The sequence below is a fragment of the Rhodofomes roseus genome (genome assembly GCF_022264815.1).
Source record: "Rhodofomes roseus strain CIRM-BRFM 1785 chromosome Unknown C8Q71scaffold_6, whole genome shotgun sequence".
NCBI classification, from domain to species: Eukaryota; Fungi; Basidiomycota; class Agaricomycetes; order Polyporales; family Fomitopsidaceae; genus Rhodofomes; species Rhodofomes roseus.
Genome location: NW_025952962.1, coordinates 837,447 through 851,614, shown reverse-complemented (window position 1 = coordinate 851,614; position 14,168 = coordinate 837,447). Strand labels below are relative to the sequence as shown.

The following is a 14,168-nucleotide window of genomic DNA, read 5'->3' as shown; positions in this document are numbered from 1 at the left end:
AGACTTGGACGAGCGGGAAGCCATATAGGCGTGTCCATGCAGACGGAGATCCAGGCAGGGGAGACTTGCAGTTGAGGCGAATGCGTACATGATAAGGCGAGGGTCGTTGGCTCGCGAGGTGATTCTCGATCGGATTGAGACGAAGCTGAGACGAGATTGAGAAACGTGTGCTGGAGTGGTAGTTCCGCGAGTCTTGTGCATATCTTGACGCAGACGAGGCGTAGGCGAGATGATGTTTGAGGCAGGTCAACGTTGCGCGATGAGGTCCCAGGAGATGCGAAAGATGACGAGATGAGCCTGAAATATGACCGAGGAAAGGAAGAGACCGGGCTGGGATAAATCGAGTGTTGGAACAGGTGAAGATGAAGACGGAGACCGGGGCGAGGGGAGGCGAGGCGAGATGACAAGTGGGAGTAAACCGAGACAAGGTACCCATACATGAACGAGGAAGTGACTGTAGACCGGGAGGTGGATAGGGTTGATAGGGTGTGGGAGGCACAGGGTACTGCGGAGGCGGGCCTCTGCTGTTCACTGGCAGCGGCTGTGCACAGGCCGACACCAGCAGGGCTGGGCCAATGACCGGGATCGACCCGGTGCATCAGCAAGGAACTACCGGAGGACCGAGTGCGCGGTGTCGTTCGATGCGATGTCGACGACGGACCAGACCAAAACCGGAGGAGATAGAGGTGCACCAAAGCATCGCAGTAACGTATCCAGTACGAATCTAAGACCAGATGGTTAGCAACTTGCAGTTAGTTATCGCCGAGATACGCACCTGCGAAGATCGATATATCACTGTCATCTCCTGCTACGTGCCTAACGATACTCGGGTTGACGACGAGTAACGACCCATTGGACCGGGCGACGTACGTCTCCAAGAAGGCGCCAGGCTTGTCCAATCAGCCCCGGGATGGGAGCCAACGAACGCACCACACGGATGATCGTAATCGCCAGCAGGTAAAACCGGACGCAAAGGACGATCAACGAGACAAAGTATCCGCCATACCATAGTGTCTTCTTCGTCCTGCAACGTTTCTTGTAATCCAGCGTTTCGTATCGCCATGCGGGTCGGACGTCATTGTCAGACCCGACAGTGGGTGCTGGACGCGATGGGCCCAATCTAGCCACCGTGCGAGTAGCAGGGTCCCACGCAATCTCCGTGAAGTAGAAGTTCCAAACGACGAAGTCGGGCTGCATCCCCACGGCCTTTGGCTCTCGAATTGTCGGGCTTTCGGGAATTGCCCAGTTGAGCTCAGGAATGTCAACGAACGTCATGATGGGGGACGTGGGCGCGTCGTCTTGAGGGGGAGCATCATCAGGCTCGGTGACCGAAGGCGTGCTGGTAGTATAGATATCCGATACTGCTGTCACAACATGAGATTTCTATGCTGGAACGCGACAAAGATTGAACATACCTATTTGAGAATCTGCGATATCCGAGTGTGCCTGCCAGAAAGCTGCGTCGACTGGCATATCTTCCGAAGGCTCCGTAGGAGACGGTTCCTCAAGCGCAATAGAGCTGGAGCGAGGGGCGTTCAATTCTCATGCGAGACAAATGAGCTATCAAACCACGTACCTTGATGGAGTGGAGAAGACATAGGCGAGCGTCAGGATCAACGGGCCCGGTCCGATTGTCGGGCTGTCGATGTGCTGCGAATACCACGAGACGGAGGCACCGGCAGTGAGGATGAAAATGCTCTTGAGGGCGGCGAGACCCTTCAAGAAGTAGAGCGTGACGAGCATGGCTCGTGAGAGGAATACAAAAGGGCGGTGGGTTACGCGAGTAGTGCGAGTAACTGAGGGACGAGAGGGAACAGTAGGTGAGGACGGACGGGCGGGCACAGGCCATATATAGCCCTCGCGCGCCGCACACGTGAGCGACGACTTGTTGAATGCGATTCAACAAGCCTACACGTGCGAGGCGCGTCGGCGCGCAACGCGCCATCCGCCGCGCGGACGATCCATGCGTCGGTCGCAGCGGCAGGCACCCGCATCGTTGCCGCCGCGCCGACAGCGATGTCTCAAGCTCCTCGAGCACGTTGCTAGGAGCTGCCCACCTAAGACCTTATTGTCTGCCCGTGCCAATTTGTGTAGAGATGGCGGTTTGGGATCGAGCACATTATGCCTGTGACGCGTGGTTCTTCACAGTGATGAGCTAGCATGACAGCACGGAAGATGAGACTGACGCACCTGGTTCAATCTGCTCTCAAACACCCTCCCGCCTCCCGTCCGAGACCACACCGCGACCCGTCGCTGCAGACCCCATGTTCATCTTCCTTCGTGCAGCCGTAAATACACTGACAAGGCTATCAAACCCTCGAGTGGCCGGCACAGGCCACCGGAACTTGGGGGTAGTTCTGCAAGCTGCCCATCGCCTGTCTGCGAGGGCCATCGCGATGGTTTGGAACCGACAGTAAGTTTGTCCAATCACCGACAATGACAAGAGGCCTGATACCGGCGTTGCAGCGTGCTCCGGCTACCTGCCGTCCCTGCCACCGTGCAAACGCTTGCTCCTCAGGCGCCCAATCCTACAGTAACGCCTCCTGCCGAGGGTGAGAGGGACCTGCTAGGTTACGATGAACCTGGAGCACAGTCAGCGGGGCCTCCGCCGGCAGAACGAGAGATCCCACCGACACCTTCACCCCTTCATTCCTCCTCCGCCCTTCATCCCTTCACTCAAGGACCATATGCGGAACCTCTGGAGTTGGTGGCTACCGACGCAGGCAACAACATGGCCTGCGGTGCAGCCTTTCGTCAGCTGCATGGCTCGACGCCCCGCGCGATCCATCTTATGGGGGAAATGCTCCCTGCTGTGATCGCATTGGTTATAGTCTGGATTGGCTTGCGCCAACGACTCAGAGCAGGGAGGGACGCACCTATACCCCGATTTCTACTTCTCCCTTTCCCTGACGAAGTTGAAGCCCCGGACATCGCGCTGGGGCCGCCTCCACGGCAGCAGCGCGTTCGCCGCAATGTGCCATTACGAGTAGACCTCGATCGTAATGGCAGCGGTGATGCGGACCGGACGCCTCATCTTGCCGGGATTCCATCCGCTTCCCCGCAGGAACCTCACGAGCAGCTGGGCTTGTCCGATGGCCACTGGGTCACGCCCCACGCCGAACTCGGAAGCTTCGATGTGAGGGTCGAACCGTTCCCTCGTGTGGCGGACACCTCCAACCCCTCGCCAACTCAGGTCGGTTCTACCCATGCTGGAGACGCAATCGCCCCTCAGCCCAGCGGCGACGCCACGCAGACTACACCTGACGCGCCTCGCCGTGACGTTTCCCCCGGTCTGGCCCCAGTGCCTCAGGTTGCTCCGGCTGCCAGCGTGGCCACAGCCAACAGTTCGGCTGTGACAACCGATGGCGTTCCGCGACTCCTACTCCCAGATGTACGCGTGACTGTAGGACCGCCCCTCGTCGCACCACACGAACTCGTTGACGCCATCTTCAGACTGGCAAAATCAGACCCCCTCGCATACGAAACCATCGCGGGCATAACGCAGAGTTTCACGGCGATGGCGCCGGTCACACCTGGCACTAGCAATCTGCTCAGTATTCCCTCGTCGACACAGAGCGTGATGAACCAACCTCACGTAGGAACAACCATTCCCAACCACTCTACTGTATCATCACCTACAGCCCCAGAGTCGGCAAGTCGCAGTGATGTTGTTCAGGCCGATGCGCCGGCTGCGGACGCGACGGCACCTGGCCCAGTTCCCCTGAATGGCGTAGCTTCCAAGGCAAAGCGGGCGGCGCAGTACAATAGATGGGCCGACTCGGAAGGTCGCCCTATTGCTGGACCTTCGCGTCTTGGCTGAGATGCTTCTTGTCCGGCCTTTAGAGAGTTCAAGCTCCCGCATGCAGGATTGCAGGTCCGGTTCGAGCATTACAACTGCCGCACTGGCAGCAATTGGTAGCGTGATGTCCGCTATGATATTGTCCTAGATCAGTTGTTTAGTAGCATCCATATGTCGACGTGTAGTTACCAGTTTTACTTGGTTTTAGCTGTCATTCCTGTTCCACGAATGTAATAGAGCGATACCTTTCCCTTGGATACACAACTGGAGAGCCATATTGACAATGGTGTTGACGCCGTAGCGCCATGCCGTTATTGGACAGGACGAAGGCCCAACTCAGTGTAACGCTCGGAAGCCGGCCTGGTCATTCGTTGCAGCAAAATCTGCAGATGCGGCTGCGCCACCGCTTGGGTGCGTGTCTGTAATAGGCAACCCAGTCAGTTCCATACCCATTCAAAGCTCGATTCGACGCTACAAGTACTTCGAGCAGCTATGTATACAAAGTACGCTTATGTGAATGGCTTCCTGGGCAAAGCTCTGCATCGACAGTTTTTCTCGCCTGCATAAGTGACAGAATGGTGTAAGATGGTCCATGGATGTCGGGATACAACACAGTGAATAGCATGTATGGTGGCCGCTGTACAGTACAGTCAACAACAGGAGTGAGTTCCAACAAGCCCTCACTTCGCAGGCCCGCCCTGAGACTTGAGCTTCTCGTCCACAAGCTGCTGGAACTCCTCCCTCAAGATCGCCTCCCTGCGCTCGCGCTCCTCTTGTTGGAGCTTCAAGATGCCCCGCTTCTCCTCCGCGCTGATGACCTGGTTCTCCTTGCGCATACGCACCGCGTTCATGCGCCGGTGGCGGCTCCCGCTCATGACGTACCCCACCGACTCGAACGCCGTGATCTCGTCCGACTCCAACCCGATCTCACCACGCCGCGGGATGCGCATGTCCGTGCCGTCCTTCAGGAACGCGGCCATGGCGCTGCCCTCGCCGCGCAGCAGCGCACCACCGTACTGTCGCTCGTCCACTTTGCTGCGCGAGTTGTTGAGCCTCTGAGGGAGCTGCGGCCCAACTTCGTCGTCTTCGTCCTCGCCCTCGTCTTCCTCGTCGTCCATGGCAGGCTGCGACGCGGGGCGAGCTGGAGGTGGCATGGAAGGAGGGGCCTTGGGCGGGCTAGCGCTGCCTTGCGCAGCCGCCACCACGCCCGTGGGCGCCGATTTCTCGACCCACTCGTCGTCTTCCGCCTCCGTTGTGGGCGGGCGCTGCTCCGGGCTCTTCGTCCGAGTATCGCTACGATGACGATCCTTCCGGCGCCGGCGTTCCCTCTCGTCCTCGGAATCTTGCTCATCGCTGCGGCGATGCGAGCGCGAGCGGTGCCGTCGGTGTTCTCGTGGACGCTCATGTTCGCGTTCTTTCTTCTCTTTCCGCGACTTCTTGCGTTCCTTCCGTCTGCGACGGTGCTCCTCCTCAGAGTCCGTGTCTGTGTCGGAGTCAGGCTCGTGGCGTCGCTTGTGCGACTTTTTGCGGTGTTTCGAGTCGCGTTCCGCGGAACTGTAAAGGAATAAGTCGGCTACTCGCAGAACCAGCATAAATGAGGCGCTACATACAGATCACGCGCAGGTGCTTTTGGCGAGGGCGGCCAAATGCTCAGCGTGTTGCTCTCGCGTTGCTGTCGTCGACTGCGCAGAACGGTATTCAGCGACTGCGGCGACCCTCGCACAATTATCCGACGAACCTCTCCATATAATCCGCGCCTCCGCCCGCAAACCTCCCCATACCCCCTCCCCTCGGGTACATGTTCTCCTGCTGCCTCCACGGCGCAGGCGCACTGCCTTCCCTCGGCGGCGACGGCCTCCTATACTCGCTATACTCAGGACTCCTCCTCCTCGGCCTGTCCCTCTCCTTCTCCCTCTCGCCGCGCTCCTCCCTCTCGCGATCCCGCTCCTTGTCGACACTCCTCGACCGAGCCCGCTTGGGGGGTGCACGTCCCTCCCCGCCGCTGCTCGCCTCGTCGAAGTAGTCGTCCGCCCGTGCGCGACCGCGCTCCGCCCGCTTGCCCGCCTCGCTGTCGCGACGCCTGTCGCGGTCGCGGTCGTCGTCCCTGTGATCTCGTCTGTCGTGGCGGTCTTTGTCTCTGCTGAGGTGTGGCGGAGGAGATCGACGGCGGGGGGCACGCGGAGACGGGGAGCGTCGGCGGTCGCGCGTTTGTGCGTAGACGTCTTTTGGCGGGTCCTGGGGCACGAGGCCCATGCGCGACGGGTGTATCGTAGCCATATTAGCTTAAGTCAAGCAAGTAGATAACAGCGGTTGTCTCAGTTGAGAGTGTAGAGGGCTTGTTCTGTACCAGTGTCGAAGCGTGAAAGATGCAGTGAAGCAGCCACAGGCGGCTCAACGAGCGCCTATGCAGCAGTAAGTATCGTAGAAAGCGTGGGAATCCAGGCGTCGGGCGCCTCGAGTCTCGAGACACAGACAGATCTTGGACAGATCCCTCGAAACATATGTAACATTGACCACTTGCGGTTGCTACCAATGCATGCTACTCACCTGTGACTGGGAGTATGCTCTAGCTTCTGTGGTCTGACAATGCTGGATCTCACAAGGGTATACCATGTGCAAATGACGAGTGCCTTGACCACCCGGATCCACAGCCTCCCGTCCTCTTCCTGCGTCTAACGGGCTCCACAAAAGCACCAGGATTCGGGCGCGACCCCAACGTTGCCCGGGAGACTCCCACTGGAGAACCCATCTCAGTTAGACAAATAGACTTTTCAGTGCTTCCACGCACTCGTCTCCCATGGGAACATCGGATGGACCCATACAGGCATTCGTACATCCTTCTTACCGACCGAGAGTGCGGTGACGAACAATTGCCGAGACCGTGTTACATGGATTCTAATTGCGCTTGGGTATAGGATCAAGTCTACTTATTTACATTCTTTGATGGCTACAGTTTCGTATTCGTGATGCGACTTGGCTATGACGAGCTGTGGGGTCCGAGGCAGCGTGTGTTGCTCAACAACCCAATGGTGCTCGGAGACAAGCGAATGACGTTACGTTGTACAGTAGTGGGGACACCTTAAAGACTATACAATATGTCACAGGCGACAAATATCCACAGCGAAAGATCGCAGATCATATACACAGATGGACAAGTCCAGGGACCAGACCAGGACCGGCGCCGACGGACCGTCAGAAATGACGTATGCGTGACATGCGCTCAGACCTTCACGACGTTGACCTCGCAACCCTGGGTCAGCGCGCGACTGTATACGCAGAACTGCGGGCCCCATCAGCACGTTTGAAAATCACCAATTTGACAAAGGGCAACTCACATCGTGCGCAGCGGCGATGATGTCGTCGTCGTCAATGCCCTCGACACCGACCTCGACGCGGAGGCCAAGGCCCTCGAGGTCAGGGTTCTCGGGGTGCCCGAGGAAGACCTTCGTGTGCACCTTCGCCTTCTCCGCGAGCTCCTTCTTGCCCGCTCTTGCGGCCATGAGCTGTAGCGATCCGAGGAAGCAGGCTATAGGTGGCAACTGAGCATCGAGCTCCGAAGTGCTATTCGTCGGGACACTCACTGGCGTAGCCCATTCCGAAGAGTTGCTCGGGATTCATGCCTTCACCCTTCCCGCCGGCAACTTTGGGCATGTCCATGTTGAACTCGAGGGGCGAGTCACCGAAGGACTTGACGACACCGCCTATCCGGCCGGAGCCTTCAGCGGTGGACCTCGCGAAGTACTGCAGAAAAGACGTCAATACGATTTGAAGGCCGCGATTCATTGCGCTGCACGTACAACATGGTCCTTCAGCGTGAGGATGCCTCGCGCGTGTGGCGATGGATTGCTCGCGCGCGGCGAGAGACGGACACCCCGGCCAACGAAGTGGCGAGGGGTGTAGCGGGTGGTGAGGGGACGAACGACAGCGGTGGTCGGGCGCATGGTGGTGAAGTATGGGTTTGGGTTGTTGCGATAACGAGGATGAACGATATTAGTTGGACTATCGTGAGATTAGAATGCCGGCGTCTATAGGCAAGAACGTATACGGTCGTGAGAGGTCGTAAGAAGTGTGGGTGCGTCGGTGTAAGCGAAGAAGTTGGTTTCGTGGACAGAAAAGCTGATGGGGAGCATGGTCGGGGAGGCTGGTGCCTTTTATCTGAGGGCGGCCTGGCTGACGCGTGCGCGAAGAGAACACACCGCTGGCGCGCTGATGCTGGGCCGAGAAAACAACCTCATCCTTACGAGGGCCATGACCTGGACGGTGACGCACAGATTGGAGCGCAACACAGACCGCACAGCCAATCAGCACCGGCCAGTCGTCGCGAAAGCTTCCAGGCTACAACCTCTTGGCGGCGACCCGACGATCATATCGGGGAAGTCACGCCTGGGTCACGCCTTGTGACTGGCGCGCTCCCCAATCGGGCAAGAAGGCGTCCGTGCGCGCCACAACGCAACCAAGAAGAGGGCGCGGCACCCCCTGCCTGGCACAGCCTGGCACCACTGTGGTGCTCGGGGCCGCATGTACCCACCACACACCGGCTTGCATATCGTTCAGCCCCGCCACATCCCAGGAATACGGTGGCTGACACGACCAATACACCGTTGCGTCGCTTCCCGCCGCGAATGCCGCAGTAGTGAGGGACTAGGTTCGATACCGCTAGAGACCCGGGCCCGCCGATACAGATTCTACGCCTTCGAGACTTTCACAACGACGCCCTTGCTCAACGCGCGACTGTACGGGCATGCCTGCGGAAATGGGTCAACCATGCACCGTTCCAGCTATCAGCGATGAGCGCATACCTCATGCCCAGCCTTGATGAGCTCCTCATCCACCCCCTCAACCTGGATCGCAACCTCGAGCCCAAATCCTTCCATCTCCTTCGGCTCCCCAACGTGCACCTGCGTGTGCACCACCGCGTTCTTCGCCATTTCCGCTTTGCCTAGCTTGCCTGCCACGAGCTGCATCGCGCTCAGAAAACAGGCTACACCGGACCCTATTCAGTACTGCACTCATACGGAAGCGTCATTCATGTCCGCACCAGCATATCCCATTGCAAAAAGCATTTCGGGGTTCTGCCCATCGCCTTTACCCCCGAGCGATTTAGGCATTGCGAGGCGCAGATCGAGTCCGTGGTCGTCATCGGACTTGACTTGTCCATTCCTGCCCTGGCCCCGCGCAGTAGCGTGGGCGGTGTACTGCCAGCGTTGAAATGCATCAAGCCATGGTACAATTCTTTGAAATACACTGGGGCTACCTTGTGATCCTTGAGCGTGATGAGCGTGCGCTTGTGGTAACGAAGGGCATGCCCCCGGGCTCCATGGGCAAGGACAGGCCGCGCGCTCGCGAGTGAAAGAGGGTTGAACATCGTCAATGGCATTGAGCAAGGCGGCAGAGAAAGAGGCGGTGCAAGAGCTGCATGGCGCCGACGTGCTTATATGCGGGGGCTGCAGCTGTGTGAGCCCATGACGCTGCATGGTTGACAGTCGGTGAGCTAGGAGCGCCTGCCCACGATCGAAGACATATTATTATCCCAATTTGGGGGACCCGCGTTGTCAATGCGCGACTGTGAACCACACGACGAACTCGACAAGCATGTCGATCTGATAGCGGCCGAAATATCAGGGACGAGTAAACGTAGTCCACACAACGTGCTTACCTGACCACAAACACGCGTAGCAGCGACTCACCAGGCATCGAACACAGGCACAAAGCCAGACAGCACCGCAGCCATCACACAGCACAAGAGAATATGATACATTTTGTACACACCATCAACAACACACAAGCAGCGCCCACATACACGCGCTCAGAACCCGCTCGCCGTCACCCTCAGCTGCTCCAGCTTCTTCAGCACCTCGCCCACCGTCCGGTCCAGCTCGCCCGCAATCGCGCTTTGCTTGCTCGCCGGCAGCCGCGCGAACGCCTCGCACAGGTCCCCGTCCACGACCGCCTTCACGGGCGCGTAGTACCCGCGCCACGTGAGGTGGTCGCGCCCGACGAGGCTCAGCTGCTCCGTGCGCATGTGCTGCTCCAGCGTCGAGATGAAGTCCACGTCCTCCTTCGACACGAACGGCACCAGGATCCCGATCGTCCCGTGCAGGCCCGTGTACAGCAGCACCTCGCGCCCGCCCGCGACGAGCGACGCCTTGTTGATCGACATCACGATGTCGCCCACGTGGAAGTGCGCGAGCATCTTCGTCTTGTGCGGCGCGCCCGCGAGGAGGCCCTTTTCGTGCAGGATGCCTGCGCCTGTCGGGTCGTCGTCGACCTGGTCGGAGACCTTGGGGTCCAGCCGGTTGACGAAGACGTTGCCGAAGCGATCGCCGCCGACTACCGTGTTGTAATCCACCATGGCCATCGACGTGACCCACCGCGGCTGCGTGTCGTCCGCGAACACGAGCAGTCGGTTCTCTGGCGGCTTGTACACGGCGTAGAACACGGACTCCTGCATATCTCCGACGAGGATGCGCGAGCCTTGCGTGCTTAATGACACAATCGCAGACGCGAAGCTCTGGGTGATAGCGTTAGATAGAGCGCGGAACGTTCGGTAGCATGCAACTCACTTTGTTCTCCACCTTCCGGAGGAGCTTCTTTTTGCCCATATCGTACAGCCGAAGGGCCTTGCCGACACCAGCGACAAGCCTTCCTTGGAAGGCCATCACAGCAAGAGGGACGTCATTGGTATCTGTCTGAGAGAAAGGTCAATCTCTCGCCCTGAACCCTGACTGCCTCAGAACAAATACCTTGTGCAACAGCTCCAGATTTGTGCCGTCCTCGGTGAACCGGTATGTTCGAATCCACCCAGTCGTGCACGATCGTGGCGCAATGAACGTGTCTTGGGCAGTCCCAACCACGAGATGCAGCTCGCCGCCATTTGCTGCGAAGGGTACAACTGCGATCGAGAACGCAGACTCATTTTCGTCGAGGGGGAGAACATTGACGGTCTTCGCCTGTAAACCATTGAGCGTCTGTGCGTTGAGCAAGCGAGAAATAATACTTACGTCGACAGGGTTAATAATGCGGATACATGACGCCCATGTCCCTGCGGGAGCCTTCGGGCGACCGAATACTTCTGGTGGCAAGTTGGCCATCTCATCGTCAACCATCTTCCCCTGTTCGCGCTGAACTCTCGTGAATACTGCATCAAAGAACGGACGAAGGAGAGTACCTACCAGTTCCTGCATCGCCTTAGCTGAGGCCGCATCACTCCTCACCCTGTGGTCACCCTCAATCAAGTAGAACAGCCCGTTCGTCGGGTGCGGAATGAATTTACGAGGAGTGTACGATAGCGGGATAGCATCTTGCTTGAGCTTCGTGCCGAGCTTCGGAATTTGGAAGATCCTGAGTTGTAAGTTCAGAGTCAGTTCAGATTCATACGATGCGTCATGAGAACCAGAAGAAAGCTCAGTAGGAACAATTGGTTATGAACTTTAAAACTTTCGGCATGCGCCCGAAGGCGCTTTCCGATCCCTTGGACTCATCTTCGCAAAAGAAGCCTCAAGAACCGTCCACTCACCGAAGCACGCTCCCCGAAATGCCGATAAGACCCTCCGGACACAGCTCCGCAGAGAAGCTCCATGCGTAATCAAGGTTCTCAAAGATCAGCGGGGTGAAGTGCATAAGGTTCTGGTACGTGTAGTTCAGCCACGACCGCGACGACAACGCGAGGATGCCGGGGTTGCGCTGAATGAGTACGCGTATAAGGCGGATCGGGCGTGTGCCGAGGAACCGCGTCCGTGTGTCCGTGAGCTGCCCGTTGATGGGGTCGAGGACCGTCCGCAGGAGCACGCCGTTCTGCAGGCCGATGTTAACGAAAGTCGTGGGTTGCATCTTGTTGATACCGGCGTCGAGCATGTCGGCGATGCAGATAGCGGAAGGAGGCGCGGTCAAGGCTTGCAGACTGATCGTCTCCAGAGTGCTCTCCGGGTCGAGCGAGATGATCCGTACCGTTTGATCTTCGCAACCTACAGCCTGAAAGTCCACTGATTGTCAGTGTTTTTGCAGGTACAAGAAGGCCGCTCGACATACTAGGTACGGTGTTCGTTGCCGCCCCTCAGGCACTTCGGCAATACTCAGTGCAAGCACTGTGCTGCCCATGGCCTTGCGGTCCTGGTACTCGTTGAGCTGCCCATCCAGATCCAACTCGAAGTAGACCAGCTCTGCTGAGCTGAGCGCCACAACGACTTGACGCTTATTTGTCGTCGCAGCGACGATAGTCTTGCCCGAGGGTACGCGCCACTCGTTCACGCGCTTGTCGCTGAGGACATGTCGGATACCGTGAGGGTGCACCTGCAAGAGGGCATCGTATCCGATCTGTTGGACTGCGAGTGTCGGTGCGGAGGACAGGAAGCCGGTGTCTTGAACTTCTTCGATGGTCTCCCCTATGCAGAGCACGAGAGTACCGTTGACGAAGGACAGAATGATGTATGAATCGTAGGGGTCTAGAGTACTCATAAGAAACATGCATCGAGTAGACGAAGCCCAGACGCGTACCGTCTTCTTTCACTTTCGTGGTCCAAACCGCATTCGGGATACCAGGCAAGTCCGAGCTGACGACCTCCTCCACCTCGAGACCATGTCTCAACACACGGAACGTACTGCGCGCCCCCCGCCCACATGCAGCGAAAATCTGGGGAGTGTCCGAGTTCGGCAGCAGGTTCATGACTTTCGAATCGAGAATGGGGCAGAGTGACTCCATCTCGTCAACCATGATCAGATTGTCGAGAGGGCGAGGTCGGAAGTAGGCGAGGGGAAGAGCGGACGAGGGGTCGGCCATGCCGTAGGAGGGGTAGGAAGCGGATGAAAATTCTGGTTCGTTGTCATCGTCGCCGAGCTTCTGGAACTGGTAGAGGTAGCTGTAGAATACAGCCGTGTCAGTCGCACACCAAGGGATACAATGACATAATGTCACGCAACTGGTTGCCAAACTCCGACGCAACGAACAGGAACCCAGACTTGAGGATGCATAGGCTCGAAGCGACCGGGACAGTATCAAAATACTTGATCTTCACGGCTTTGACATCCTGGTCCTCGTGGTCGATTGTGACTTTGTACAGGTCACCCTCTTCGCTCTGCAGCAGGAAAAAGAATGCACCCTGTCGCCCGACACTCAGCAAACGATTACAAACGATGTGTCGTACTTTCATACCTTCATCTTGTGCATGACAGCCGCGGTAATGATGAGCCCCCGGTTGCGATCTGAAAGGGGATGTTGTCGTCGCGGTATGGGCACACGATGCTGGGGCGCATCCATATGTCGGTAAATAATATGGTCTTCGCAGCACACCAACACACCAGAGGGCCCATCATAGCGGTCTGACGAGGCCAGTTGGCCGCCAGGAACCTGAACGAGCAGGTTCGCTCTTGGATCCGTCGGCTCGCTCCATTTCCGCACAACGTGGTTGAGACCAAGGTCAAGCTCGTAGTACGTCAACAACTGTCAGACTACCGGCTCAGTGCAAGGACCTCTGGTATATTGCATATCACTGACCTTCTCTGCATTGTTGAAGGCCTCTCCTGTGGGGTCTTGGTCGGATTCTGAGTAATCGACCTCCAATGCAGCGAACATCGGATTATCGAAGCCAACGTCGAGTCCGACGATGTGATGGATGATAGAGTTGTTCTTGTGAGCTTCGAGCGGCGAGGAGATGGTCAAGTTTGCAGCGGCGTCACGGTTCAGGATGTACACGAGCTTCGCCTTCTCGACGGCGGAGATCATGACACTGCGTCCCTTTGGGTCAGTAGCCAAGTACTGGCCCGGAACGATCCTCCGTGCTCCAGACTTGCCATAGGTTTCCTGATGAACCTTGGTGAAGCTACTTGTTTTCGGGTCGTAGTCCAGGATCACGATGCGGCCGGAGTCGGAGCCTAGGATTATGTAGTCTGAGAGAAAGTAGTGAATACCAAGAAGCATCGGAAGATACGTACAAGCCCTCACCCTTCGTACCGCCAGTCAGACGGAAAGCCGCGAGCGAACGAATGGACCCGAATACGTCGGTTGCAATGACGGTCGAGACCTTCCCGCTTTGGACATCCGGACGCAAGAGCTCCAGACGCGTTCCACGGGAAACGACGATTTCTTGTTGTCTTGAGCCCGAGAAGTTGCCCGCCGCAGCATGTGTGATGGCCGTAGGCGGTTGGAGAGTCAAATTATACAGATGCATGGCAAAAGCGTATCAGGAACGAGCGGCAAGGGGGACTTCGCTGCCGCCTGTTTTCAGCTTCAAGCGAGGCTGTTGCACCTAGCGGGGAGGAGGCAGGCGCGGAGGAGGTGAGGGTCGTGCGGCTCGCCGTCGACGATGGTGGCGAAAGCTTCCTTCAGTCGAGCGTCCGTGCGTATCCGCGTCTAGGGTCGGTAATGGTCACGTGG

The 14,168-nt window shown here is 57.8% G+C and overlaps 6 protein-coding genes across 6 annotated transcripts; 1 reads left to right on the top strand and 5 right to left on the bottom strand.

Annotated features, from left to right (window-relative positions):
- Positions 1 to 682: 682 nt before the first annotated feature.
- C8Q71DRAFT_504042 (uncharacterized protein) lies at positions 683 to 1,441 on the bottom strand. Its single transcript, XM_047918992.1, has 3 exons — positions 1,416 to 1,441; positions 776 to 1,364; positions 683 to 724 (listed from the first exon to the last, which is right to left on the bottom strand). Exon 2 carries the CDS (start codon positions 1,273 to 1,275, stop codon positions 817 to 819), a length of 459 nt encoding a protein of 152 aa, XP_047780999.1. The 5' UTR covers positions 1,276 to 1,364; positions 1,416 to 1,441; the 3' UTR covers positions 683 to 724; positions 776 to 816.
- An 800-nt stretch (positions 1,442 to 2,241) lies between these two features.
- On the top strand, positions 2,242 to 3,178 carry C8Q71DRAFT_748705 (uncharacterized protein). The gene is made up of 3 exons (XM_047923155.1): positions 2,242 to 2,582; positions 2,635 to 2,810; positions 2,877 to 3,178. The coding sequence occupies exons 2-3, from the start codon at positions 2,688 to 2,690 to the stop codon at positions 2,988 to 2,990; spliced, it is 237 nt and encodes a 78-aa protein (XP_047780998.1). The 5' UTR covers positions 2,242 to 2,582; positions 2,635 to 2,687; the 3' UTR covers positions 2,991 to 3,178.
- A 1,044-nt stretch (positions 3,179 to 4,222) lies between these two features.
- Positions 4,223 to 6,181, bottom strand: C8Q71DRAFT_821325 (ras-induced vulval development antagonist-domain-containing protein). The gene is made up of 3 exons (XM_047926202.1): positions 5,538 to 6,181; positions 5,410 to 5,481; positions 4,223 to 5,353 (listed from the first exon to the last, which is right to left on the bottom strand). The coding sequence occupies exons 1-3, from the start codon at positions 6,074 to 6,076 to the stop codon at positions 4,480 to 4,482; spliced, it is 1,485 nt and encodes a 494-aa protein (XP_047780997.1). The 5' UTR covers positions 6,077 to 6,181; the 3' UTR covers positions 4,223 to 4,479.
- Positions 6,182 to 6,892: 711 nt separating this feature from the next.
- Positions 6,893 to 8,028, bottom strand: C8Q71DRAFT_504002 (OsmC-like protein). Its single transcript, XM_047918991.1, has 4 exons — positions 7,597 to 8,028; positions 7,381 to 7,540; positions 7,135 to 7,325; positions 6,893 to 7,079 (listed from the first exon to the last, which is right to left on the bottom strand). The coding sequence occupies exons 1-4, from the start codon at positions 7,738 to 7,740 to the stop codon at positions 7,020 to 7,022; spliced, it is 555 nt and encodes a 184-aa protein (XP_047780996.1). The 5' UTR covers positions 7,741 to 8,028; the 3' UTR covers positions 6,893 to 7,019.
- Positions 8,029 to 9,207, bottom strand: C8Q71DRAFT_503996 (OsmC-like protein). Its single transcript, XM_047918989.1, has 4 exons — positions 9,054 to 9,207; positions 8,838 to 8,994; positions 8,599 to 8,780; positions 8,029 to 8,544 (listed from the first exon to the last, which is right to left on the bottom strand). The coding sequence occupies exons 1-4, from the start codon at positions 9,174 to 9,176 to the stop codon at positions 8,485 to 8,487; spliced, it is 522 nt and encodes a 173-aa protein (XP_047780995.1). The 5' UTR covers positions 9,177 to 9,207; the 3' UTR covers positions 8,029 to 8,484.
- Positions 9,208 to 9,537: 330 nt separating this feature from the next.
- On the bottom strand, positions 9,538 to 14,104 carry C8Q71DRAFT_748695 (CPSF A subunit region-domain-containing protein). The gene is made up of 12 exons (XM_047923154.1): positions 13,737 to 14,104; positions 13,290 to 13,681; positions 12,948 to 13,235; positions 12,716 to 12,894; positions 12,293 to 12,654; positions 11,828 to 12,240; positions 11,316 to 11,770; positions 10,972 to 11,140; positions 10,801 to 10,920; positions 10,543 to 10,749; positions 10,363 to 10,488; positions 9,538 to 10,310 (listed from the first exon to the last, which is right to left on the bottom strand). The coding sequence occupies exons 1-12, from the start codon at positions 13,960 to 13,962 to the stop codon at positions 9,606 to 9,608; spliced, it is 3,642 nt and encodes a 1,213-aa protein (XP_047780994.1). The 5' UTR covers positions 13,963 to 14,104; the 3' UTR covers positions 9,538 to 9,605.
- Between the last annotated feature and the right edge of the window lie 64 nt (positions 14,105 to 14,168).

Coding starts and splice junctions, on each gene's coding strand:
- C8Q71DRAFT_504042 (XM_047918992.1), bottom strand. CDS start 1,275: ATGACGTTCGTTGACATTCCTGAGCTCAACTGGGCAATTCCCGAAAGC.
- C8Q71DRAFT_748705 (XM_047923155.1), top strand. CDS start 2,688: ATGCGGAACCTCTGGAGTTGGTGGCTACCGACGCAGGCAACAACATGG. Junction 2,811..2,876: donor TATGGGGGAAATGCTCCCTG/CTGTGATCGCAT, acceptor GGAGGGACGCAC/CTATACCCCGATTTCTACTT.
- C8Q71DRAFT_821325 (XM_047926202.1), bottom strand. CDS start 6,076: ATGGCTACGATACACCCGTCGCGCATGGGCCTCGTGCCCCAGGACCCG. Junction 5,482..5,537: donor GGCGCGGATTATATGGAGAG/GTTCGTCGGATA, acceptor CGTTCTGCGCAG/TCGACGACAGCAACGCGAGA. Junction 5,354..5,409: donor AAAGCACCTGCGCGTGATCT/GTATGTAGCGCC, acceptor ATTCCTTTACAG/TTCCGCGGAACGCGACTCGA.
- C8Q71DRAFT_504002 (XM_047918991.1), bottom strand. CDS start 7,740: ATGCGCCCGACCACCGCTGTCGTTCGTCCCCTCACCACCCGCTACACC. Junction 7,326..7,380: donor CTTCGGAATGGGCTACGCCA/GTGAGTGTCCCG, acceptor TGCCACCTATAG/CCTGCTTCCTCGGATCGCTA. Junction 7,080..7,134: donor TCATCGCCGCTGCGCACGAT/GTGAGTTGCCCT, acceptor TGGGGCCCGCAG/TTCTGCGTATACAGTCGCGC.
- C8Q71DRAFT_503996 (XM_047918989.1), bottom strand. CDS start 9,176: ATGCCATTGACGATGTTCAACCCTCTTTCACTCGCGAGCGCGCGGCCT. Junction 8,995..9,053: donor TCACGCTCAAGGATCACAAG/GTAGCCCCAGTG, acceptor CAACGCTGGCAG/TACACCGCCCACGCTACTGC. Junction 8,545..8,598: donor TCATCAAGGCTGGGCATGAG/GTATGCGCTCAT, acceptor CCATTTCCGCAG/GCATGCCCGTACAGTCGCGC.
- C8Q71DRAFT_748695 (XM_047923154.1), bottom strand. CDS start 13,962: ATGCATCTGTATAATTTGACTCTCCAACCGCCTACGGCCATCACACAT. Junction 13,236..13,289: donor CCTTCAACAATGCAGAGAAG/GTCAGTGATATG, acceptor GTAGTCTGACAG/TTGTTGACGTACTACGAGCT. Junction 10,489..10,542: donor ATCTGGAGCTGTTGCACAAG/GTATTTGTTCTG, acceptor CCTTTCTCTCAG/ACAGATACCAATGACGTCCC.